The following is a 24,931-nucleotide window of genomic DNA, read 5'->3' on the forward strand; positions in this document are numbered from 1 at the left end:
TGCTCTGCACACAGTAAGTGCTCAATAAATACGAATGAGTCACAGTCATGGGTCCTGCAGGGTGACCTTGGGCAAGTCACTTCCCTGTGCCTCAGTTCCCTCATCTGTCAAATGGAGATTAAAACTGTGAGCCCCGTGTGGGACAACCCGATTACCTTGTATCTACCCCAGCACTTAGAACAGTGCTTGGCAGATAGTAGGTGCTTAACAAATACCATCATTATTATTATTATTATATGTACATAAGGGCTACAGTGGGTTGGGGGAAGTGCCTTCTAGACTGTAAACTCAGTCTACATATATTCATTCAATCGTATTTATTGAGCGCTTACTGTGTGCAGCGCACTGTACTAAGCACTTGAAGTACAAGTCTGCAACATCTAGAGACGGTCCCTACCCAACAGCGGGCTCACAGTCTAGAAGGGGGAGACAGACAACAAAACAAAACATATAAACCAAATAAAATAAATAGAATAAATATGTACAAGTAAAATAAATAGAGTAATAAATATGTACATACATATATACAGGCTACCTCATATGTAAAATGGGGATTAAGATTGTGAGCCCCAAAGGGGACAGGCACTTGTATCCACCCCAGTGCTTAATACAGTGCCTGGAACTTAGCACTTAACAAATACCATTATTATTATTATTATTATTGTTATCATCATTAATGGTAAGGGAGTTCCGGACAGAAGAACATGAGCAAGAGGTTGGCGGTAGGAGAGATGAGAATAAAGTCCAGTTTTGGCTAAGGCCCCGGGCCTCAGGATTTGAAAGCACCTCAAAAATGCAGTTCCCCTTTTCTGTTTCCTGCCCAGTAACCTGCCGCTTTTTTCCCCTCAAGATTTTTAGATGGTGTCGAAATAAACCATATTTTTTCGAAAGGACTGAATCGGTGTTCATGGGTATTAGATTCTCAAGCAGGGAAACGAAGACCTCCTTGAGGGTAGTGACCAGACAGCTGGCATTAGGCAGGGTGGTCACCCAACTGTAGCCACCGTCTTGACCCTAAATTAGGGTTCCAGTAAATCTGACTTTTAGCTGGGCTGGTAGTGATGGCAACGGAGCTGCTGGGGCAGGGAGCCCCAGTTTTGGCAGCAGCTGGCTGCCAGAATAATAATAAAAATGATGGTATTTGTTAAGCGCTTACTGTGTGGCAAGTTCTGTTCTAAGCGCTGGGGTAACTACAAGGTAATCAGGTTGGGACACAGTCCCTGTCTCACATGTGGCTCACCGTTTAGGCCCAGAGAAGTGAAGTGACTTGCCCGCAGTCACACAGCAGACAAGCGGCAGAGCCTGGATTAGATCCCAGGTCCTTCCAACCCCCAGGCCCAGTTCTACAGGGGCTTTGCTCTCCTGATTTTTCTAATCCAGTCCAGGTCATACTCCTCTGAAACCCTCCTAGGAGATATGGAAAAAAAAAGAAGAGGAAAGCGAGCTATTTTTCCACCTTGTCATCTTTTTCAGGGATTTAAATTCAGGGATTCACAAAGTGTGGCTAACTGTGAACCACTTTCAAGAGGTCCAGCGGTTCAAAACCTTCTCACCCCCATATAATCAGGTGTATTGCAGACCCCAGTGACGGTACCTGTACTCTGATACTCACGAGTGATTACATTCTGCCGGATTTTCCCCTTAGAACTGGCGTGAATTGGATTCCAGAATCACAGATACGGCAAATGAATCAAAAGATAATGTTAGATATTTGTATACACTGGAGAAAGTATGTCAACCCCTCTATCACCATGACTTGGTAAGTACGCCTTCTTTGAAAATCCAGCTGGAAGGTCAAATCTGAAAAATAGAAGCAATTTTTTTAATAAATGGTAAGAAATACGTGACTGAACTCCCTACCTATCTTCCCGGCCGGGTGTGGAAGAATTCTGTCTTCCACTGCCCTTTCCGTTGAGCCCAACTCCCTCATCCAACGTATTTCTTTGTCAATCTCAGACCTGCCGCCAGTATTGCGGAGTACAGTTGGGGGAAATCCAGCACCTAGCCGACTTCAGCCACATGAAATTCATCCTTGCTCGGGATAATTCTGCAGGATGACCTAGTGGGACTGATTGCTGTTTGACCTTTCTCAAATCGGTTTCTCTCTCTCAACCTCTCAGTCTCCTCACTTGTAAAATGGGGCTAAAATATCTACTGGCCCCAACCTCTGTGCTGTTTGACCTTTCTCAAATCAGTTTCTCTCTCTCAACCTCTCAGTTTCCTCACTTGTAAAATGGGGCTAAAATATCTACTGGCCCCAACCTCTTAGATTGTGAGCCCTGAGTGAAACGGGGCTGCATCATTTTCTATCTGACGTATCCCAGTATTTAGCACGTTGTTTTAGCGCGCATAAAGGATTTCAGTGTGCCTGATGGGTCCTAATTCAATGTTACCCTATCTGTTGGCTCTCGTATATTGCAACTTATTTTAATTCTGAAGAGGTGGTCCTAAAGTTTTAAGTTTTTGAGTTTAGGGCTAGTGTTCTATGCGTCGCTTCTAAAGATTTAGAAAAGTACTCCTAATTCTGATTCTTAAAGGTGAGTTATGCAATTGCTTCCGTTTCAGACACCTACCTTTCATAGAAGAAATGATATATTCTTTTCTTTTCTTTTCTTTTCTTTCCTCTTCTTTTTCTTTTTTTTCTTTTCTTTTCTCTTCTCTTCTCTTGTCTTCTTTTCTTTTCTTCTTTTCTTTTCTCTTTTCTTTTCTTTTCTCTTCTTTTCTCTTTTCTTTTCTTTTCTCTTCTCTTCTTTTCTCTTCTTTTCTTTTCTTTTCTCTTTTCTCTTTTCTCTTTTTTTCTCTTCTTTTCTCTTCTCCTTTTCTTTTCTTTTCTTTTCTTTTCTTTTCTCTTCTTTTCTCTTTTCTCTTTTCTTTTCTCTTTTTTCTTTTCTTTTCTCTTCTTTTCTCTTCTCTTTTCTTTTCTCTTCTTTTCTTTTCTCTTCTTTTCTCTTTTCTTTTCTCTTTTCTCTTCTTTTCTCTTCTCTTCTTTTCTCTTCTCTTCTCTTCTCTTCTCTTCTCTTCTCTTCTCTTCTCTTCTCTTCTTTTCTTTTCTTTTCTTTTCTTTCCTTTTCTCATTACTGTTCAGGCGAAAAAGAAGTGGCAGTAGAGGTGCAGCCGGTAAAAGTGCGGAAGATAATATTCCCCTCTGCTGTGGATCAGACATTTTATATTCAATATTTTTGTACTCTGTAGTTCAGGATTCTTCAGGGTTTTTAGGCTGCCATGTCAGGATGGTGGAGCCGGGAATAGAAAGTCGCCTCAGGGTGAAGCAGCACAGCGTGGTGGACAGCGCATAGGCCTGGGAGACATTTTGGACATGTACCAGCGAGGCCCAGAGAAGTGAAGTGACTTGCCCAAGGTCACACAGCAGACAAGTGGCGGAGCCGGGATTAGAATCCAGGTCCTTCTGATTCCCAGGCCTGTGTTCTATCCACTAGGCCACACTGCTTAGAACAGTGCTTTGCACATAGTAAGCGCTTAATAAATGCCATCATTATTATTATTAGGCCACACTGCTTCCGGTGTGCCCGAGGGTTCTCTGGATAGGAAAGAGCCGCTCAACCCATCCAGAGCGGATACTGGGGCAAGCCAGTCACAGTCAACCGTATTTATTGATCGCTTATTGTGTGCAGAGCGCTGTACTAAGCGCTCGGGAGAGTCCAGTGCAACAGAGTTGGCTATCACACAGAAGCAGCGTGGCTCAGTGAAAAGAGCCCGGGCTTGGGAGCCAGAGGTCATGGGTTCGAATCCAGGCCCCGCCACTTGTCAACAGTGTGACTTTGGGCAAGTCACTTCACTTCCCCCCCCCCATCTTACCTCCTTGCCTTCCCCACAGCACATGTATATATGTTTGTGTGTATTTATTACTCAATTTATTTATTTATTTTACTTGTACATATCTATTCTATTTATTTTATTTTGTTAGCATGTTTGGTTTTGTTCTGTCTCCCCCTTTTAGACTGTGAGCCCGCTGTTGGGTAGGGACTGTCTCTAGATGTTGCCAACTTGGACTTCCCAAGCGCTTAGTACAGTGCTCTGCACACAGTAAGCGCTCAATAAATACGATTGATTGATTGATTGATTCTCTGGGCCTCAGTTCCCTCATCCGTACAATGGGGATTAAGACTGTGAGCCCCCCATGGGACAACCTGATCACCTTGTATCACCCCTAGCGCTTAGAACAGTGCTTCGCACATAGTAAGCGCGTAACAAATGCCATCATTATTGTTATCACATGAATCCAGTGGAATCTTATTCCACTTTGGTGACTGTGACAGCCTCCTTGCTGACCTCCCAGCCTCCCGTCTCTCCCCACTCCAGTCCATTCTTTACTCTGCCGCCCGGATCATTTTTCCACCACAGCGTTCAGTCCAAGTTTCCCCACTCCTCCACAACGTCCAGTGGTTGTCCATCCACCTCCACTTCCAACGGAAACTCCTTCCCATCAGCTTTAAAGCCCTCAATCACGTCACCCCCTCCGACCTCACCTCGCTGCTCTCCTATTCCAACCCAACCCACACAATTCGCTTTTCTAATGCCAACCTACTCACTGTACCTCGATCGCATCTCTCTTCCTGCTGACTTCTCTTCTACAGCCTGCCTCTGGCCTGGAACTCCTTCCCTCTTCATGTAATCAATCAATCAATCATATTTATTGAGCGCTTACTATGTGCAGAGCACTGTAATGTAATAATATAATATAATAATAATATAATGTAATAATAGTATTCTGAGGATACAATTAATATAAATTTTGGCAAGAAAACTCTGCATGCGTTTGTTTTTTAAAGCCTGGCCTTACATCAGAATGTTTGCTGTAGTTTACGTAAGTGAACCAAAAATCCTTCCTACAGACATTTTCAGAACCTGGCCTCTCTTCATCATCATCATCATCATCAATCGTATTTATTGAGCACTTACTATGTGCAGAGCACTGTACTAAGCGCTTGGGAAGTACAAATTGGCAACACATAGAGACAGTCCCTACCCAACAGTGGGCTCACAGTCTCTAAGGGGGAGACAGAGAACAAAACCAAACATACTAACGAAATAAAATAAATAGAATAGATATGTACAAATAAAAGAAATAAATAGAGTAATAAATATGTACAAACATATCATCATCATCATCAATCGCATTTATTGAGCGCTTGTAAATACTTTTTTTGAATTCAAGATTTGCTATAAGTTGGAATAACTTCACACTCCTTGAAGAATTCTAATGCATTTAGTAATCATTTGCAACTAAGAAAATACCACGTATATGTAATGCCCTTTAAATGCCTCAATTCTAGGTTTCCATGGCTCATGGAATTCAAAATTTGATTAATGCTATAAAGATGATTCATAGCGTGTCAAGGTATTACAATACTTCAGAGAGAATGACTTCACTGTTCATAAAGGTAAGCGTAGGAAGGAGAACTCTATAGACAAGTAACCAGTAGGAAAATGTAACTGTAATTCTTTCCTTATATTGGTGCTTTTCCAAAATCAGTCGGTGGTATTTATTGAGCACTTAAAGTGTGCAGAGCACTGTAGTAAGTGCTAAGGAGGGTTTGATATAACAGAGTTGGTAGACCCGATGTCTGCCCACCATTAAGTCTAATGGGAGAGACAGACATTAAAGAAAATAACAGATAGGGAAATGGCAAATAGTGCTAAATATGTTAGGGCTGTGGAGCCGGGAGCGGGGTGGATAACACGTGCTTAAGGAGCACAGATCCAAGTGCGTAGGAGATGCAGAAGGAGGACAGGTAGAGGAAATGATACATCTTTCTCCATGCACTTTTTGAATTCCCGCTATTTATTAAAAAATAGACGATCATTTGACAAAATTGGGATACACCTTCTTAAATGGGATTTGCAGAGTTTGTTTTACCAGGGATTTTAAATTCTCTAACCGCTACACTCAACCTTAGGGAAAAGACAGAACAGCCCTAAGATTTCCGTTTTCAGTTGGAAATTGAGGATTCGCCCGGAGGATCACCCCACTGGGATGATGTTTTTGTTTGTGGTTCATTATACATTCTAGGTTACAAATCAGATGGTGACAGCGTGCAAAGCCTATATTACAGATGGAGGGTTAAGTCACGTTTGGGATCAGGAAACACCGCTGGTGATAAAGAAAATTAAGGTTTGTGGGAGATTTCATTCTTTTCATACTGGGGGTGGTCTGCTAGGGTAGGATTTCCCCCTGGGTTTCTTAAGAGGTAGCGGAGTCTATCAATCATGGATATTTAGTGAGCACTTACTCTGTGCGGAACACTGCACTGAACTCTTGGGAGAGTACAATATAGTTAGTTGGTAGATACGATCCCTGCCCACAAGGAGTTTACAGTCTATGTTAACGTCTGTCTCTCCCTCTAAACTGTAAGTCACTTGTCGGCAGAGAGTGTGTCCACCCACTCTGTGTCATACTCTTCTAAGCACTTAGTACAGTGCTCTGCATTCATTCATCCATTCAATCGTACTTATTGAGCACTTACTGTGTGCAGAGCACTGTACTAAGCTCTTGGGAAGTCCAAGTTGGCAGCATCTAGAGACGGTCCCTACCCAACAGCGGGCTCACAGCCTAGAAGGGGGAGACAGACAACAAAACAAAACATATTAACAAAATAAAATAAATAGAATAGTAAATCTGTACAAGTAAAATAGAGTAATAAATCTGTACAAGTAAAATAGAGTAATAAATCTGTACAAGTAAAATAGAGTAATAAATCTGTACAAACATATATACAGGTGCTGTGGGGAGGGGAAGGAGGTAAGAGGGGGATGGGGAGAGGGAGAGAAAGGAGGGGGCTGAGTGTGGGAAGGCCTCCTGGAGGAGGTGAGCTCTCAGTAGGGCTTTGAAGGGAGGAAGAGAGCTAGCTTGGCGGATGGGCAGAGGGAGGACATTCCAGGCCAGGGGGAGGACGTGGGCCGGGGGTCGACGGTGGGATGGGCGAGAACGAGGTACGGTGAGGAGATTAGCGGTGGCAGAGGAGCGGAGGGTGCGGGCTGGGCTGGAGAAGGACAGAAGGGAGGTGAGGTAGGAGGGGGCGAGGGGATGGACAGCCTTGAAGCTGATATACAGCCGATAAGCCAACATTATCATCATTATTAGTGTCCTGAGCTTCTACTCTCCTTACTGAAAGACACACAGCACTCAGAATATTCACGAGACTCGTTAGTACAGTGCCTGGCTCATAGTAAATACTTAAGAAGTGCCACTAAAAAAACACAAACCAAAAAAAATTAAGATAGGGTTGGATTCTGGTAAATATTTACAAGCTACTATCGGACGTGATCAGAGAGTACTTTCTCCTTCAGTCTTTTCGGGAAAAGTGAAGATTCAATCGTATTGAGCGCTTACTGTGTGCAGAGCACTGTACTGAGTGCTTGGGAAGTACAAGTTGGCAATACATAGAGACGGTCCCTACCCAACAGCGAGCTCACAGTCTAGAAGGGGGAGACAGACAACAAAACAAAACAGATTAACAAAATAAAATAAATAGAATAGATATGTACAAGTAAAATAAATAGAGTAATAAATATGTGCAAACATATATACATATAGAGAAGCAGTGTGGCTCAGTGGAAAGAGCATGGGCTTTGGAATCAGAGGTCATGGGTTCAAATCACGGCTCCGCCAACCGTCAGCTCTGTGACTTTGGACGAGTCACTTCACTTCTCAAAGATGTTTGTGTCTGCCTCACCCCTTTTCAGCCATAATAATTGTGGCATTTGTTAAGTGCTTACTATGTGTCGGGTACCCTACTAAACTCTTGGATAGGTACAAGGTAATCGGATTGGACACAATCCCTGCCCCACATAGGGCTCCCAGTCTCAATCCCCATTTTACAGATGAGGTAACTGAGGCACAGAGAAGTGAAATGACTTGTTCAAGGTCACACAGCAGACTAGTGGCAAAGTCAGGATTAAAACCCAGGTCCTTCTGACTCCCATGGCATATACTGTATCCACCAGACCACATTGCTTCCCAGTGACAAAATTGGGATAACCTAGACACCCAATGGGTAACTGAACAAAACTTGCCGCCTTTGTTGTACTTACCTAATTTTCTAAAGTGTTTTTTCTCACAGGACTGCATTTTCCTATTTAGAGAATATCAGAATTGCTTTCATAAAACGAGGAAAAAGATTCTGGAAGCTCTGGGGGAGAAAACATTTGAGGTCTCAGAGATGTACATATTTGGGAAATTTGAAGCTTTCTGTAAAAGACTAGAAAAGGTAAGACACCAGGGGTGGATGGTCAAAATCGGGGTTCTTGGAAATGCCATTTCTCATCTGGGCTTCCCCCTAGCCTCCTTTGGGCAATCCATACAGAAGCATTTTCTCCAGCACCTAGTTAATTAACCAAACAAGGGTATTTATTGAGCTCTTACTGTGTGCAAATCACTGCACTAAGTTGATGTCTGTCTCTCCCTCTGGTCTGTAAGCTCGTTGTGGGCAGGGAATGCATCTGTTATTTTGTTGCAGTGTACTCTCCCACAGTAAGAGTAAGCACTCAGTAAGTGCTCAATAAATACAATTGACCGACTGACTAAGCATTTGGGAGAGTACAATGTAACAGAGGTGGTAGATGTGGTCCAAAATGGTTAAATAGCTATGAAGCGGTGTGCCTAAAATAAGGGAAAGTGGCCACTCTGACACCTGCATTATAGAACCTTCTTTCGTGAACCTTTCCACAAAAGGGGGCCACTTGGATGGTAATGAAAATGATAATAATGCTAATGATAGCGGTATTTAAGTGTTTACAGTGTGTCAAGCATTGTACTAAGCGCTGGGGTAGATAAAGGGTAGTCCATTCCCACACAGTCCCTGTTCCGGGTGGAGCTTACAGTATAATCAATCAATCAATCAATCAATCGTATTGAGCGCTTACTGTGTGCAGAGCACTGGACTAAGCGCTTGGGAAGTACAAGTTGGCAACGTATAGAGACAGTCCCTACCCAACAGTGGGCTCACAGTCTAAAAGGGGGAGACAGAGAACAAAACCAAACATACCAACAAAATAAAATAAATAGAATAGATATGTACAAGTAAAATAAATAGAGTAATAAATATGTACAAACATATATACATATATACAGGTGCTGTGGGGAAGGGAAGGAGGTAAGATGAGGCGGACGAGGGGGAGAGGAAGGAAGGGGCTAATCAATCGATCAGCCGTATTTATTGAGCATTTACTGGGTGGAGAGCACCGTGCTATTGAATCCCCTTTTTACAGATGAGGAAAGTGAGGCCAAAAGAATTTAAAAGACATGCGGCAGAGCCGGGATTAGAAACCAGGTCCTCTGATTCCCAGGCCTGCGCTCTTTCCACTAGGCCAGGCTGTTTTAGATCCTTTCTGGGTTTGGACTCTCTGCCTGACTTCCTCCCCGGTAGTAAGGCGTGTCTTGAGGTATAGAAAGTCTTTCAGGCCCCAAGGATGCTATTTTTTAGTGCAGCAGAAATACAGGGAGAGTGGGAATCAAAAATGATTAATCCCTGATTTTAGGGAAATTGGATAGGCAATTGGGACTGAAGAGCTGCGAAGGGGGAAATCAGTCAAGGCCTGTACTAAGCGTTTGGGTAGAGTACAGTATAATCAGGTTGGTAGAGATGATCCCTACCCCGAGGTTACAATCTCACTGGGGAGACAGACGATAAAAAGAATTCGTGACGGGGAGAGGCAGGAGAGCGATGAGAGCACACAAATGGTGGCTTTAGTCTTCCCTTCGAAGAAGGTGCTGTTCTTCAGTTATAAAAGATGGAAGAGCAAGTGGAACCTGCAGTTTGTCATGTTCCTCTGACAAAATGATTGTGTGGAACATGCAACAACCCATTTTTGAGGGAGAACTGATTTTATTGTTTGGCAAGGGTCAGTGGAAAGCCGATGGAGGAAAATTAATTCTTAATATAGTTTTAGAGTGCCAGATAGTCCCCAGGGCCCAGAATCTCCTCGGGTAAGAAGTTAGGTGTTTCAGGAAACCTGTCAAGTCTTTAAAGCCTTAAAAGGTACATTCTTACACGAAATAACACTCTAGGGACCCTAAATTTAGATTACAGCATGAGAGATTTAGAGTAGGCTCTAGAAAGCCTGGGTTCTAATCCCGGCTCTGCCGCTTGTCTGCCGTGTGACCTTGGACAAGTCACTTGGCTTCTCTGGACCTCAGGTATCTCATCTGTAAAATGGGGATTAAGACTGCGAACTCCCAAAGTGGGACATGGGCTGTGTCCAAACTGATTAGCTTGTATTCACCCAACGCTTAGTACGGCTCATTTTGGGCAGAGATTTTGTCTATTATATTGTTATATCGTACTCTCCCAAGTGCTTAATACAGTGCTCTACACACATTAAGCTCTCGATAAATATGATTGATTGTTTGATTGCCCGTCATGTAGTAATCGCCTAACAGACACCAATAGGATTGGAACAAGTTTAGATTGTGGAATCTTCCTCTTGTAAGGGACCCGTCCATCTGATTACCAAATTGGTTTGGGTCATTTAAGCTCCCACTGCTTCAAGCCAGGGATCTGGATATTCCAGTTTTATGATTCTATGAGGAGTTTATTGTAGTCTCCCAATACAGCAAATGAATAATTCAACGTTTAATTTCTTTAAGCTTAGGCTAGGAACTCTTGTTACTAACCAGGTTCGCATCTCTTCTGACGGAAACGTATTTTTCTTTTAAAATAAGATTACAGAAATGATTACGATAGTCCAAACATTTTCTGCTCTGAGTCATTCTACGATTGAAGGTATAGACATCATGGCAATAAAGTTTAAAAACATCTACCTGGGTGTTAAGAAAAAACAATATGACATTCTGGACCCTCGGAAGACTGAATTTGAAACAGATTTCCTGGACTTCATGACAAAAATCAGCGGTTTAGAGGCAAGTAGTAGTCCTGGTAACTTAGTCATGATGAGTTTTTCAGCATTTTATAACTATTGGGATTTGATGAGGAAATGTATATATTTATTCTTCCACTTTGAGCACGGAGTCCAAGTCGTTTGGAGTGTAGGTTCTATGGTTCCGACTATCTACTAAAATTTTCTGAGCGCCAGGATAGGTACACGGTATCCTGGTTGGATGCAGTCCGTGTCCCACATGGGGCTCACGGTCTTAATCCCCATTTTTCAGATGAGGTAGCTGAGGCCCAGAGACATGAAGTGACTTGCCCAGCAGACAAATGGAACAGCCGGGATTAGAACTCAGGCTCTATCCACTAGGTCACAGTGTTTTTCCATATTCATTCATTCATTCAATCGTATTTATTAAGTGCTTACTGTGTGCAGAGCACTGTACTAAGCGCTTGGGAAGTACAAGTTGGCAACATATGGAGACGGTCCCTACCCAACAGTGGGCTCCCATAGTCATGCTGCTGCTCCATAGGATTGTTTCTCTACCTGAGAAATTCAGAAATCGCTCCGAATACTTTCCCATCCAATACCATCTTGGTCATTATCATCATCAGTGACAGGAACGCTCTCCGCCCCTGAGGAGTTTACAAATTTACGAGGTAGACAGACACAAGGCATCGGAAGAACTACATACTTAAGCTAAAATAAGTTTTCCAAGATGCCTTTGTTTTCCGCTAACCATTGGTCATCACAAGTGGAATTACTGGTGATATACGTTGAATTTGACTTCGGAACATTCCTTTTCATCTCAGGTGCAGCTCCAGGCGTTTATGAGCAGTAGCTTTGGAAAGATCTTGTCTTCTCAGCATGCCCTTCAGCTCCTCCAGAGGTACTCGTATCGTTTTAAAATCATGCGTCGGTGAAATCGTCTAGTATCCAAAAATTCAATTTCAGAGAAGCGGTGTGGCGTAATGGAGAGAGCCCAGGCTTGGGAGTCAGAGGACGTGGGATCTAATCCCGCCTCCGCCACGTGTCTGCTGTGTGACCTTGGGCAAGCCACTCTGTGCTTCAGTGACCTCATCTGTAAAATGGGGATTAAGACTGTGAGCCCCACATGGGACAGCCTGATTACCTTGTATCTAGAGAAGCAGCGTGGCTCAGTGGAAAGAGCCCGGGCTTTGGAGTCAGAGGTCATGGGTTCAAATGCCGGCTCCGCCAATTGTCAGCCGTGTGACTTTGGGCAAGTCACTTCACTTCTCTGAGCCTCAGTTACCTCATCTGTAAAATGGGGATTAAGACTTTGAGCCCCCCATGGGACAACCTGATCTCCTCGTAACCTCCCCAGCACTTAGAAGAGTGCTTTGCACATAGTAAGCGCTTAATAAATGCCATTATTATTATTATTATTATTACCCCAGTGCTTAGAAAAGTGCTTGGCACATAGTAACCACTTAACAAATTCCACTATTATTATTATAATTCCATACACTTTAGCCATGGTATCTTTACTGCAAAAATTCCCAAAACATCTGAAACCAACTGTAGGGAACCAGAGTATTCAAAGAAAAGGGCAACATATCATGGACTCTTTCTTGAAATAAGTTAAAGTAGGGAGTGTGCACCTTTTCAGAAGAAAGAACACCCATGAAAATGTCGGCCTCACTATAGTCCTCCAATCAATCAGTCAATCAACAGTATTTATTGAGCACTTTCTGTGTGCAGAGCACTGTGCTAAGCACCTGGGAAAGTACACGGGACCAGAGTTGGTAGACGTGTTGCCTGCCCGCAAGGAGAAAGAGCGTGGCCTCGTGAAATGAGCAGGGACCTGGGATTTAGAGGACCTTGGGTTCTAATCCCAGCTCTGCCACTTATCTGCTGTGTGACCCTGGGCAAGTCCCTGAACTTCTCTGAGCCTGTTACCTCATCTGTAAAATGGGAGTTAGAGCTGTGAGTCCCATGTGGGACAGGGACTGTGTCCAACCTGATGACCTTAACGGAGGCAACAGAGTCACAGAGAAGTGAAGGGACTTGTCCAAGGTCACACAGCCCAGACAAGTGGCGGAGCCGGGATTAGAACCCGGATCCTTCCGACTCCCGTGCCCGTGCTTTATCCACTAGGCTATGCAGTTTCTCCTTTTCTTCCCACCATAAAATTCTCGGCATCGCCCTTTTCCCAAGGCTGCTGCTCTCCAGTGAAATTTGTAGGCTCTGATGTCCCTACCTCAAGGACAGTGTGCAGATCAATGAGTTGGGTTTGAAACCAAGTCAATCATGCAGTGGGATGCAATTTTAATTACCATATGCTAGCAGCAAACCCCCTCCTTGCCATCCCACCTTTTCTTCCCCCGCATGATCTGTGCCTCCAATTTCACATTTTCCTCGTGTTTTGGAGCCACACATCCCTAAGCAATTCCAGGAAAATTCCTCGCTTATTGACAGGATCTACGAATCGATCGTCCAGCGCGCGAACTGATAACTTGCTCAAAGTAAAATAACCTTAGCAGAGACAATAATCCTGCAATAATCGTAGGAGACATCTCTTCCAGTTTCCCGATCTGTTGTTGACATCAGCTTTTGATGTTAGAGTGCTCTGATTGGAGCGCTTTCGCCTATTCTTTTTCCTCAACCTCCTCCCCTTTCCTTTTTCTCATCCTTCTCCTCCTTTTCTATGGTATTTATGCTTGCTGTGGGCAAAACTCTGTACTAAGTTCTTACAGTACAAGAAATGGGTGTATGAGAAATGGATGCCTTTGCTAAGGTTCTTGCAGGGAAATTCAGTGAAAGATATGGGCCCTGTCCCCCAAGGGGCTTGCAGTCTAATAGAGGAGAAAGGCAAACACAAAATATTATAGATCGAGAAATCGGGGGATCTCGATGTGTTAGCCAATTTATGGAAAAACAGATAATCAAGTACTATACAGTAAAAAGTAGATCGCGTGGACTACCATAATATCTAAATGCTATTGTTTCTCAAAATAAAAAGCAATCCTTGAGACAGACTCGACTCCTGCACTGCACGCTTTCTCCAACCCACGCTTTGTACAGAACATTTTGACTTAAATATCATTGCAGCCGCAATAACAATTCTCAAGTTTTTAATTGTTTGCATTGCCATTAATTTTAGATTTCGGAAGCTGAATATTCCATGTCTTCAGCTAGAGATAGTGCATACAATCCAGCAAATTCTTCGGTTTTATGTAGCAGAACTCGAAGCTACAAAAAAGGTAAACGCATTTGTAGTCGGAAATCTCTTAGTACGTGAGAAACGACCTCTTATGTGGACAACCAGTAACGTTCTTCTCTTAGACTGATAGACTGTGTGCATTTTTTGGAGCCTTTTTTTTAAAGAATCCTTTCATTTCAGCGGACCCTGATTCACCCTTTGGCTTCGGGGTGGTGCCAGCAGAATATGCCTTCTGATCTGGGGAAGGAAGAAAAGCATTTTTTCTGCCCTGTCCTGAATTCTCTGCTTAGAATGAGAGAGTCACCCTCTGGAATTGGTGACCTCTCTGTTGCAAATGCAGATTTCCTACACAGATTCAGTAGCAATGAAGGGAATGTTTCGTCCTGTGAACTGTTGGCTAGGAACTGGTGGATACCAAGGCAAGAGGAAGGGTCTGAGCAAGGGACCGGAGCTGGAAGAGACGCAGTGAGGTTGAGAAGAATGAAGAGTACGAGCTGGGGTGCAGCGGGCAAAGAGCGTAGATAGATCGGGGCAGAGAGCTGATTGCCTTAAAGCCCGTTGTCAGGAATGTCTGTTTGATGCGGAGTTTGTTTGAATCCTCCTGACCTGGGCATCAACAACAGAGTTGTTCAATCAATCAATCAATCAATCGTATTTATTGAGCGCTTACTGTGTGCAGAGCACTGTACTAAGCGCTTGGGAAGTACAAGTTGGCAACATATAGAGACGGTCCCTACCCAACAGCGGGCTCACAGTCTAGAAGGGGGAGACAGAGAACAGAACCAAGCATACTAACAAAATAAAATCAATAGAATCGATATGTACAAGTAAAATAAACAGAGTTCATTCAGTCGTATTTATTGAGCGCTTACTGTGTGCAGAGCACTGTACTAAGCACTTGGGAAGTACAAGTTGGCAACATGTAGAGACGGTCCCTATCCAACAGCGGGCTCACAGTCTAGAAGGGGGAGACAGAGAACAGAACCAAGCATACTAACAAGATAAAATCAATAGAATCGATATGTACAAGTAAAATAAATAGAGTAATAAATATGAACAAACATATATACAGGAAGACTGTGAGCCCCCCGTGGGACAACCTGATCACCTTGCAACCACCCCAGCGCTTGGAACAGTGCTTTGCACAGAGGAAGCGCTTAACAAATAGCATCATCATTATTATTATTATTATTATTATTATTATTATTATTAATAATAATAATAATAATAATAATAATAATAATAATAATAATAATGGTGACATCAGAGGGAAGGGGGCAGACGGCACCTGTGAAGGAGTCTGGGTAGATGGACTGCAGGGCCTCCAGCTCGTTGCGCTGCTCCTCACTGTGGAAATAACAAATAGTTGTTGCCCTGTTTGCATTGACTCCTTCAGAAAATCTGAGGAAATCCCCGATGGAGGCCACAGGTCGATTTAGTTGAAGGACTTGATGCCGTTCTTAATGTATGATTTCCTGAAAATTCCACCTCTCACCCTTTCTGTTTGGATAACATTTTTCAAAGTGATTTTTGGATAACATTTAAAAAAAATTCATACACATTCCATTTGCCAGGTTGTTACCAAGATATTTACAGAACTGCTCTCTCTGTTGTCGTAAGTAATTTTCTCAGTCATTGGAAGTACGCGTCATAGCTTTTATTGGTAGAGTGTGGATCAAAATGTAGACATGTAATAGTCTGTTGTGTTAATTTTTGTATTTTGGCACCGTTTTCCTTATAGCTTTATCATGCTCAAAAAGATAAGCCTCCTCTTGCCCGGAACATGCCACCTACAGCTGGAAAGATACTGTGGGTGAGGCAACTCTTCCGACGGATAAGCGAGCCAATCAATTATTTCTTTGTAAGATGATTTAATTTTTTATTATTACTGTTATCTAGAGAAATGTGTTTAATTGATTAAAATGCGTTTTTAGAGCAGAGCTACTCCCACTGATGATATTTTCGCCAATCCTCTGTGGCAGTGGCTTCCAGTGAAAGGGACCAAAGAAAATCCCGATTACAGCAAGCGGCGCTTGAGATGCTTTGAGCTGTATGCTCCCTTATGTCACTTTCGGCTAGTGATGTAGATGTGTGGGCTCACCTGAGCTATCACTGCTTGACAGAGAGCCATTAAAAATTAAAAATAGCCATTTTGGTGGGCAGGCTTGATTTGCAGTCCCACCGAGGGACCAGGCCGGTGAAAAGAAGTTGGTTTACTCTGAGCCAGGAATTACTTTTGAAAGCTATTGAGCTACCAATGTTCTTTGCAAATATGCGAATAGTTCTTCAGTCTTCTTCTCTGCCCAAGTCCTCTGATCCAAATACGACAATGAAAATAACGATGGAAAAGGTCAGAGTCCAGACCTTCCCTAGGGTGCTGTCCGATAGTTTCTCTTCCTTAGCTTCCCTCTGAATTCTCTCCCTACCCCACATAGAGAAGCAGCATGGCTCAGTGGAAAGAGCCCGGGCTTTGGAGTCAGGGGTCATGGGTTCAAATCTTAGCTCCGCCAATTGTCAGCTGTGTGACTTTGGGCAAGTCACTTAACTTCGCTGGGCCCCAGTTACCTCATCTGTAAAGTGGGGATTAAGACTGTGAGCCCCCCATGGGACAACCTGATCACCTTGTAACCTCCCCAGCGCTTAGAACGGTGCTTTGCACATAGTAAGCGCCTAATAAAATGCCATCATTATAATGGGATAATGGAATAATGGGATCCTTAAGCATTTACTATGTGCCAAGCCCTGTGCTAAGATAATCAGGGTGGACACAATCCCCGACCCACATAGGGCTCGCAGTCTTAATCTCCATTTTGTCGATGAGGTAACAGGCCCAGAGAAGTTCAGTGACTTGTCCAAGGTCTCACACCAGACCAAAGGTGGAGCTGGAATTAGAACCCAGGTTCTCTGACTCCCAGGGCCATATTTCTTCTACTTGCTCCTTGTGGGCAGGGAATGTATCTTTTATTTTTTTACTATACTTTCCCAAGCACTTTGTTTGAGAGGGGTCGGTGGTGAGATAGATGAGATGGGGGCTCAGTGCGTAATCTGGCGTTACGGGCACGAAGTGTGGGAGCTGGGCTTTAATAGCAGATTGGTGAGGTATGATGAGGTACGATTGAGTGCTTTAAAGCTCGCGACAAGGACTTTCTATTTGATAATCAAGTAGGAAAAGAGGTGAAAGGTAGAGGGGAGGAGGAAAGGGGAGGAGAGAAAAGTTAGTAACAAAAAAAAAATAAGGAAAGGACAGTAGAGAGAAAGAGGAGGAGAAACTGCCCTCTTCAGTGAGGTATGAGGCCTTCTTTAGATCTTGAGTGAAGGCAACGGGGATATGGGGGGAATCGTGGGTGTTTGGCAGACTTGTGTTCCACGATTAGGGAATAGGGCAGGACATTGGTGACTCTCTCCTATTGGTTTCGCACACTATGAATCGTCTTGGGTTTACGAGAAGTGGGGTGACCAAAATTTTCATTATCAAAAGCATCTATTAGGCACACATCTGAAAAGACTATACCAGATCATGAGGAAGAAGTGATGTTTGGGAAGGGACGTAGTTCTACGTCTACGGCTCCCAGACTGAGCCCCCTCCTTCCCCTCCCCACAGCACCTGTATATATGTATATATGTTTGTACATATTTATTACTCTATTTTACTTGTACGTATTTATTCTATTTATTTTATTTTGTTAATATGTTTTGTTGTCTGTCTCCCCCTTCTAGACTGTGAGCCCGCTGTTGGGTAGGGACTGTCTCTATATGTTGCCATCTTGGACTTCCCAAGCGCTTAGTACAGTGCTGTGCACACAGTAAGCGCTCAATAAATACGATTGAATGAATGAATTGAATGAGAAGCGGGTTGAACAAAATTTTCATTATCAAAAGCATCTCTTAGGCACACATCTGAAAAGACTATACCAGATCAGGAGGAAGAAGTAATGTTTGGGAAGAGACGTAGTTCTACAACCAAAGTTCATTATTGGATTTAACTCTTTTAGTAGGCATTTCTTTTTTATGGGCTCCTATTTGGTGGTGCTACTGAAGTTTTATAATTAATTTTGAGGTATGAAACTTAAAAATCAGCATCTTAGAAAGGAATGTTAAGAACATATGTTTCTTTTTATAGAAAAATTCGGATATCTTGACCAGCCCAGAGGGGAAAGCAGTGATACGTTCGTATAACAAAATTTCTTATATATTGGTGGAATTTGAGGTTCTGTATCACACAGCATGGGTCAAAGAGATTTCACAGCTGCAATTTGGTGAGTAGATCAATATACAAGTAGTCTAACTAGGCTATAATATTTTTATGATGGTAATTATTGATAATTTTAGTTATGTTTGTACTGTAGTAAATCAGTTAACTAATAGGCATCAAAATTATTTCAAACAATAGATTTTCTTTTGTGTTTTGAAGACACAGAAGTGAAAAAATCTTAGCCTTTCTTTTTACTAAAAGACAGTATGAGATCTTAAATATTCTTTGTCTGCTAATTCAGTTGTAGTGTACTCTCCCAAGCACTCAGTACAGTGTTCTGAACATAGTAAGTGTTCAGTAAGTACCACTGATTGCTTGGTTTGTACATTCTTTTATATTCCATATATTTTTGGTGAATATGAAATTTTAATGTAATCTTAAGAATCAAAACAATTTAAGGCTTTCGGGTTTGGTCCCTCATTACTGATTGATTGAAAGGATGCCAGTTCAGAATGGGGAATGTGTAGACCATGTCCAATTTGAAACAGGTTTTTTTTCCATCAATCAACCAGTCATTCATTTATTCATTCAATTGTATTTATTGAGCGCTTACTGTGTGCAGAGCACTGTACTAAGCGCTCGGTATATGAGTCAGTCAGTGGTATATGAGTGCTTGCCCTCTGTGCCGAGCCCAGTCGAGATAGAAGACGGTGTCTTTGCTCCGAACTATAACCCTAAAGATTCATTCAGTCGTATTTATTGAGCGCTTTCTGTGTGCAGAGAACAGTACTGAGTGCTTGGGAAAGTACAATACAACAATAAACAGTGACATTCCCTGCTCACAACAAAGTTACAATCTAGATTGAGGGTTGCAGAAAAGCCTGAAATTCCATCCGCAGGAGAATGTGCTAACTTTCAGGATTCCCTCAGCCTGGAAGTGGGTGGCACATGGCTTCAAAAAATATTCTCATCACCTTGGAGAATCTCGTGAGCCTTGGCATGCATCAGACTGACCTCAGGCAGATTCAGGCCCCAAATAGATTTTTCATCATCATTTTTTTCCCCTGAAAAATGCATGCTTTTTCCGTTCAGACAGATCCGTTGTTAGGACAATGCTTGGAATTCACTCAGACACTCAGAATTCCTTACTTTTCACTGGTGTCTAGTCTGAAGAAAAGACTTTGTAAAAGGAATCTGAATCAGGGACTAAATGGTGCCTAACCTCTTGACCAAAAATTCTCCCACTCCCCAAGGCATTCAAGTGTGAATGAATCCGTAAAGGTCATCATCATCATCAGTGGTATTTATTGAGCACTTAACGCTATTCTAAGCACTTGAGGGAGTACAGTAAATCAAGTTGGTAGTCACCTTCCCTGCCCAAATCGAGCTTAGATTCTACAGGGGAAGGTCCAGAGTGAAATTATCAATGATGTTGATTGAGTGCTTACTACGTGCAGAGCTCTGTACTATGCGCTGGAGCACTGCACTTGCCACTTGAGCGGCTGTTGTATTTTGTGGTGTCTAGGGCGTTTGTCGTGTTTTGAACAGAGGTTTATTGCTGTTGATAACGATAACCTGTATATATGTTTGTACATATTTATTACTCTATTTTACTTGTACATATCTATTCTATTTATTTTATTTTGTTAATATGTTTGGTTTTGTTCCCTGTCTCCCCCTTTTAGACTGTGAGCCTGTTGGGTAGGGACTGTCTCTATGTGTTGCCAACTTGTACCTCCCAAGCGCTTAGTACAGTGCTCTGCACACAGTAAGCACTCAATAAATACGATTGATGATGATAACCGATAATTGATTTCCAGCTTTACAAGCTACGCTTTTAGTACGGCATCCAGAAACCGGGAAGTTGCTGGTGAATTTCGATCGCAAGATTTTAGAAATCGTTCGAGAGACCAAATGTATGCTGAAGATGAACCTGCAAGTCCCAGAGCCAGCGACGAGACTGCTAAAAATAGAAAGCAAGTTGAAATCCAACAAGCTGTGTTTAGAGGTAAGGTGGGGAGTGATTGTTATTGCCAACAATTTTTTAAAGGAAACATTTTTTTTTTCCTGAGTTGTGGAACAGAGATGGTGGAATATACTTTTAGAAATCACCCAAGCTGGCGCCTCTTCTCTCTTTGGCAGGCGGAAAGCTGCTAATTATTCACTCACCTGGGGTGTCACACAAAGCAAACGATGACACAAAACACTGATGGTTTTGTGGCTCAGATTCTAGCACTGACACGAAGACTTTTTCCTTCAGCTCAGTCATGCGTAGCATAGTTTCTGCTCAGGTAGCAGCTGTCAATCAATCAGTCAATCAATCGTATTTATTGAGCGCTTACTGTGTGCAGAGCACTTTCCTAAGCGCTTGGGAAGTACAAGTTGGCAACACATAGAGACAGTCCCTACCCAACAGTGGGCTCACAGTCTAAAAGGAGGAGGTGGAGAACAAAACCAAACATACTAACAAAATAAAATAAATAGAATAGATATGTACAAGTAAAATAAATAAATAGAGTAATAAATATGTACAAACTTATATACATATATACAGGTGCTGTGGGGAAGGGAAGGAGGTAAGATGGGGGGGATGGAGGAGGGACGATGGGGAGAGGAAGGAAGGGGCTCAGTCTGGGAAGGCCTCCTGGAGGAGGTGAGCTCTCAGTAGGGCCTTGAGCTGTCTCATCCATCTCATTGCCGACCCCTTTTCCACATCCTCCCTCTTACCTGGAACCCCCTCTCTTTCTATATAAGCCAGACCATCATCATCATCATCATCAATCGTATTTATTGAGCGCTTACTATGTGCAGAGCACTGTACTAAGCGCTTGGGAAGTACAAATTGGCAACATATAGAGACAGTCCCTACCCAACAGTGGGCTCACAGTCTAAAAGGGGGAGACAGAGAACAAAACCAAACATACTAACAAAATAAAATAAATAGGATAGACATGTACAAGTAAAATAAATAAATAAATAAATAGAGTAATAAATATGTACACCATATTTAGAAATCACCCAAGCTGGCACCTCTTCTCTCTTTGGCAGGCGGAAAGCTGCTAATTATTCACTCACCTGGGGTGTCACACAAAGCAAACGATGACACAAAACACTGATGGTTTTGTGGCTCAGATTCTAGCATTGACACGAAGACTTTTTCTTCAAGAGACCACCACTCTCCCCCACCCTCAAAGCCTTATTATTCACTCTTCGTTCATTCAAAGGTATTTATGGAGCACTTACTGTGCGCAGAGCACTGCAGAAAGCGCTCGGAGAAGGACAACACACCAAAAAACAGTGACATTCCCTGCCCATAATGAGCTTACGGTCTGGAGCCGGGGAGAAAGATATCAATACAATTGAATAAAATTACAGATATGTGGATAAGTGCTGTGGGGCTGGGAGGGGGAGGAGAAAAGAGAGCACGTCTGTGACGCTGAAGGGAGTGGGAGGTGAGGAAAAGTGGGGCTTAGTCTGAGAAGACCTCCCGGAGGAGATGTGCCTTCAATAAGGCTTCGAAACAGGGGAGAGCGGTTGTCTGTTGGATTAGGGAGGGCATTCCAGGCCAGAGGCAGGTTTAAGCCTTCCCCGATTTAAGCCCCCTTTCCCCAACTCCCTCTTTATCCTGCATCGCCTATGCCCTTGGATCTGTATGCTTTGGGTGTTTGGTATTCACCCCGTCAATCAATCAATCAATCGTATTTATTGAGCGCTGACTGTGTGCAGAGCACTGTACTAAGCGCTTGGGAAGTCCAAGGTGGCAACATATAGAGATGGTCCCTACCCAACAGTGGGCTCACAGTCTAAAAGGGGGAGACGGAACAAAACCAAACATACTAACAAAATAAATAGAATAGATATGTACAAGTAAAATAATTAATAGAGTAATAAATACGTACAACATATATACATATGTATGTACGTACATATCCAGAACATATCCCCTTCTAGACTGTGAGCCCGCTGTTGGGTAGGGACTGTCTCTATGTGTTGCCGACTTGTACTTCCCAAGCGCTTAGTCCAGTGCTCTGCACACAGTAAGCGCTCAGTAAATACGATTGATTGATTGATATTAATCAATCAAGGCCCTGCTGAGAGCTCACCTCCTCCAGGAGGCCTTCCCAGACTGAGCCCCTTCTTTCCTCTCCCCCTCGTCCCCCTCTCCATCCCCCCGTCTTACCTCCTTCCCTTCCCCACAGCACCTGTATATATGTATATATGGTTGTACATATTTATTACTCTATTTATTTATTTATTTATTTATTTTACTTGTACATTTCTATCCTACTTATTTTATTTTGTTAGTATGTTTGGTTCTGTTCTCTGTCTCCCCCTTTTAGACTGTGAGCCCACTGTTGGGTAGGGACTGTCTCTATGTGATGCCAATTTGTACTTCCCAAGCGCTTAGTACAGTGCTCTGCACATAGTAAGCGCTCAATAAATACGATTGATTGATTGATTGATTGATTAAGGCCTGTCTCCCCCTCTAGACTGCTAGTTCGCTGTGGGCAGAGAAAGTGTCTACCAACCCCGTTGTATTGTACTCCCCAAATGCTCTGTACACAGTAAGCGCTCAATAAATACCACTGACGGATTGATTAATAGCTGTGGTGGTTTTGCCTTCCTCTGGACCCTCATCATCTTCTGGACTGCATAGACCAGTGCTTTACCCATAGTAAGCGCTTAATAAATGCCATCATCATTATTATTATTATTATTATTATTATTATAGACCTACCGAGCCCTACTGAAAGCTCACCTCCTCCAGGCCTTCCCAGACTGAGCCCCCTCCTTCCTCTCCCCCTATCCCCCCTCTCTGTCCCCCCGCCTTACCTCCTTCCCCTCCCCACAGCACCTGTATATATGTATATATGTTGTACATATTTATTACTCTATTTTACTTGTACATATTTATTCTATTTATTTTATTGGGTTTATATGTTTTGTTGTCTGTCTCCCCCTTCTAGTCTGTGAGCCCGCTGTTGGGTAGGGACCGTCTCCAGATGTTGCCAGCTTGTACTTCCCAAGCGCTTAGTACAATGCTCTGCACACAGTAAGCGCTCAGTAGATACGACTGAATAAATGAATGAATGGACAGGTGCGCAATGGACAAAGCATTTCCTCGTGGCTGAACCCTAGTGTCTCCCGAGAAAGCAAATGCCTCCCTCACACCTCCTTCCAACAACCCCCTTTTTGGACAGAGGAAGAGACTCTTCCAGATCCACAATTGAGAATGATTGAGTGAAATTTCGAAACTTTCCATTACATGGTTTGCCAAGGGAAGTGTGTTTATTACTTGGTCTACTGCTAAATTATGTAATCTGAGCCTACCTAATTAATTCAGTTGTAGTTATTGAGGGCTTACTTTGTGCAGAGCATTGTATTAAGCACTTGGGAGAGTACAATGCAACAATAAATAGGCACATTCCCTGGCCAAAATGAGGTTACATCGTCATCATCATCATCAATCGTATTTATTGAGTGCTTACTATGTGCAGAGCACTGTACTAAGCGCTTGGGAAGTACAAATTGGCAACATATAGAGACAGTCCCTACCCAGCAGTGGGCTCGCAGTCTAAAAGGGGGAGACAGGGAACAAAACCAAACATACTAACAAACTTACAGTTTGCGTGGGGGGTGGAGATAGACATTTGATAGAAATAACTTAATAAATTAATCTGCCTTGAGCCTTCCTACCAACCTCCCTCTCAGCAAACGTCCCGTGTCTCGGCAAAATCCTGGATTTTTCAGATTGGGCGGGCTGATAAGTCGCCCTACTGGAATTTGACTCCCTCTAACCAAACAACTCTAAAGATACACAGATTCTTACCTGGAAATATTGGGTGACATCTGCAGTACGACGACCGGACTCGTTCATTCAGCGTCAATGAGAAATGAACCCAACTTTGGTTTTAAGCTATTTAAAATGTGCTTTCAAGTGCCTTCACGGGGAGGTGTCCTTTCCCTTCCAACTCCTACCAGGGTATTCTGCAGTATTACGAAGACCTATGTCAGGAAGTGCCTTCGGTATTTGTGAATTTGATGACACCCAAAATGAAGAAGGTTAGTAATGCCAACAGTACGTTTAAATTTTTATTTTAGACAATTTTGTATTACTATAAATCGAGGTGATAGTCTTCTTCCTACTTAGACTGTGAGCCCAGTGCGGGACAAGGACTGGGTCCTACCTGATTAACCTGTGTAGCCCAGCGCTTACTACAGTGCTTGGCACTTAGTAAGCACTTAGCAAGCAGTAGGAGAAAGGAATAGAGTTAGTAGATCTAGACGGTGAGCTCGTTTTGGGCAGGGACTGCCTCTATTTGTGGCTGAATTGTACTTTCCAAGCGCTTAGTACAGTGCTCTGCACACAGTAAACGCTCAATAAATACGATTGACTGAATGAATGAACCAAGTAATCAATCCGAGCACCTGGGTTCTAATCCTTGCTCTCCACTTTCCTGCTGTGTGACTTTAGACATGCCACTTAACTTCTCTGTGCCTCCGTTTCCTCACCTGTAAAATGGGTGTAACTGTTCTTCCCTCCAGCTCATTGTGGGCAGGGGCATGTCTACCAGCTCTTTTAAATTATACTTTCCCAAGTGTTTAGTACAGGGCTCTGCACACAGACAGCACTCAATAAATGTGATTAATCAATCGATTCATTTCTCCAACTTAGGCTGTGAGCCCCATATGGGATAAGGACTGTG

General features: G+C 43.0%; 1 protein-coding gene across 1 annotated transcript in view; it reads left to right on the forward strand.

The window, feature by feature from the left end:
- DNAH8 (dynein axonemal heavy chain 8) overlaps nt 1-24,931 on the forward strand; it is a 230,915-nt gene that overhangs the window by 23,013 nt on the left and 182,971 nt on the right. Inside the window, exons 9-19 of the mRNA XM_038761016.1 lie at nt 1,646-1,759; nt 5,295-5,402; nt 6,032-6,133; nt 8,082-8,228; nt 10,682-10,879; nt 11,661-11,737; nt 13,973-14,072; nt 15,774-15,893; nt 18,153-18,288; nt 20,045-20,232; nt 24,207-24,287. Of these exons, the coding sequence (XP_038616944.1) occupies nt 1,646-1,759; nt 5,295-5,402; nt 6,032-6,133; nt 8,082-8,228; nt 10,682-10,879; nt 11,661-11,737; nt 13,973-14,072; nt 15,774-15,893; nt 18,153-18,288; nt 20,045-20,232; nt 24,207-24,287 (1,371 nt within the window). The remainder of the gene's footprint in view (nt 1-1,645; nt 1,760-5,294; nt 5,403-6,031; nt 6,134-8,081; nt 8,229-10,681; nt 10,880-11,660; nt 11,738-13,972; nt 14,073-15,773; nt 15,894-18,152; nt 18,289-20,044; nt 20,233-24,206; nt 24,288-24,931) is intronic.

Source organism: Tachyglossus aculeatus, chromosome 19, assembly GCF_015852505.1.
Source record: "Tachyglossus aculeatus isolate mTacAcu1 chromosome 19, mTacAcu1.pri, whole genome shotgun sequence".
Classification (NCBI taxonomy): domain Eukaryota; kingdom Metazoa; phylum Chordata; class Mammalia; order Monotremata; family Tachyglossidae; genus Tachyglossus; species Tachyglossus aculeatus.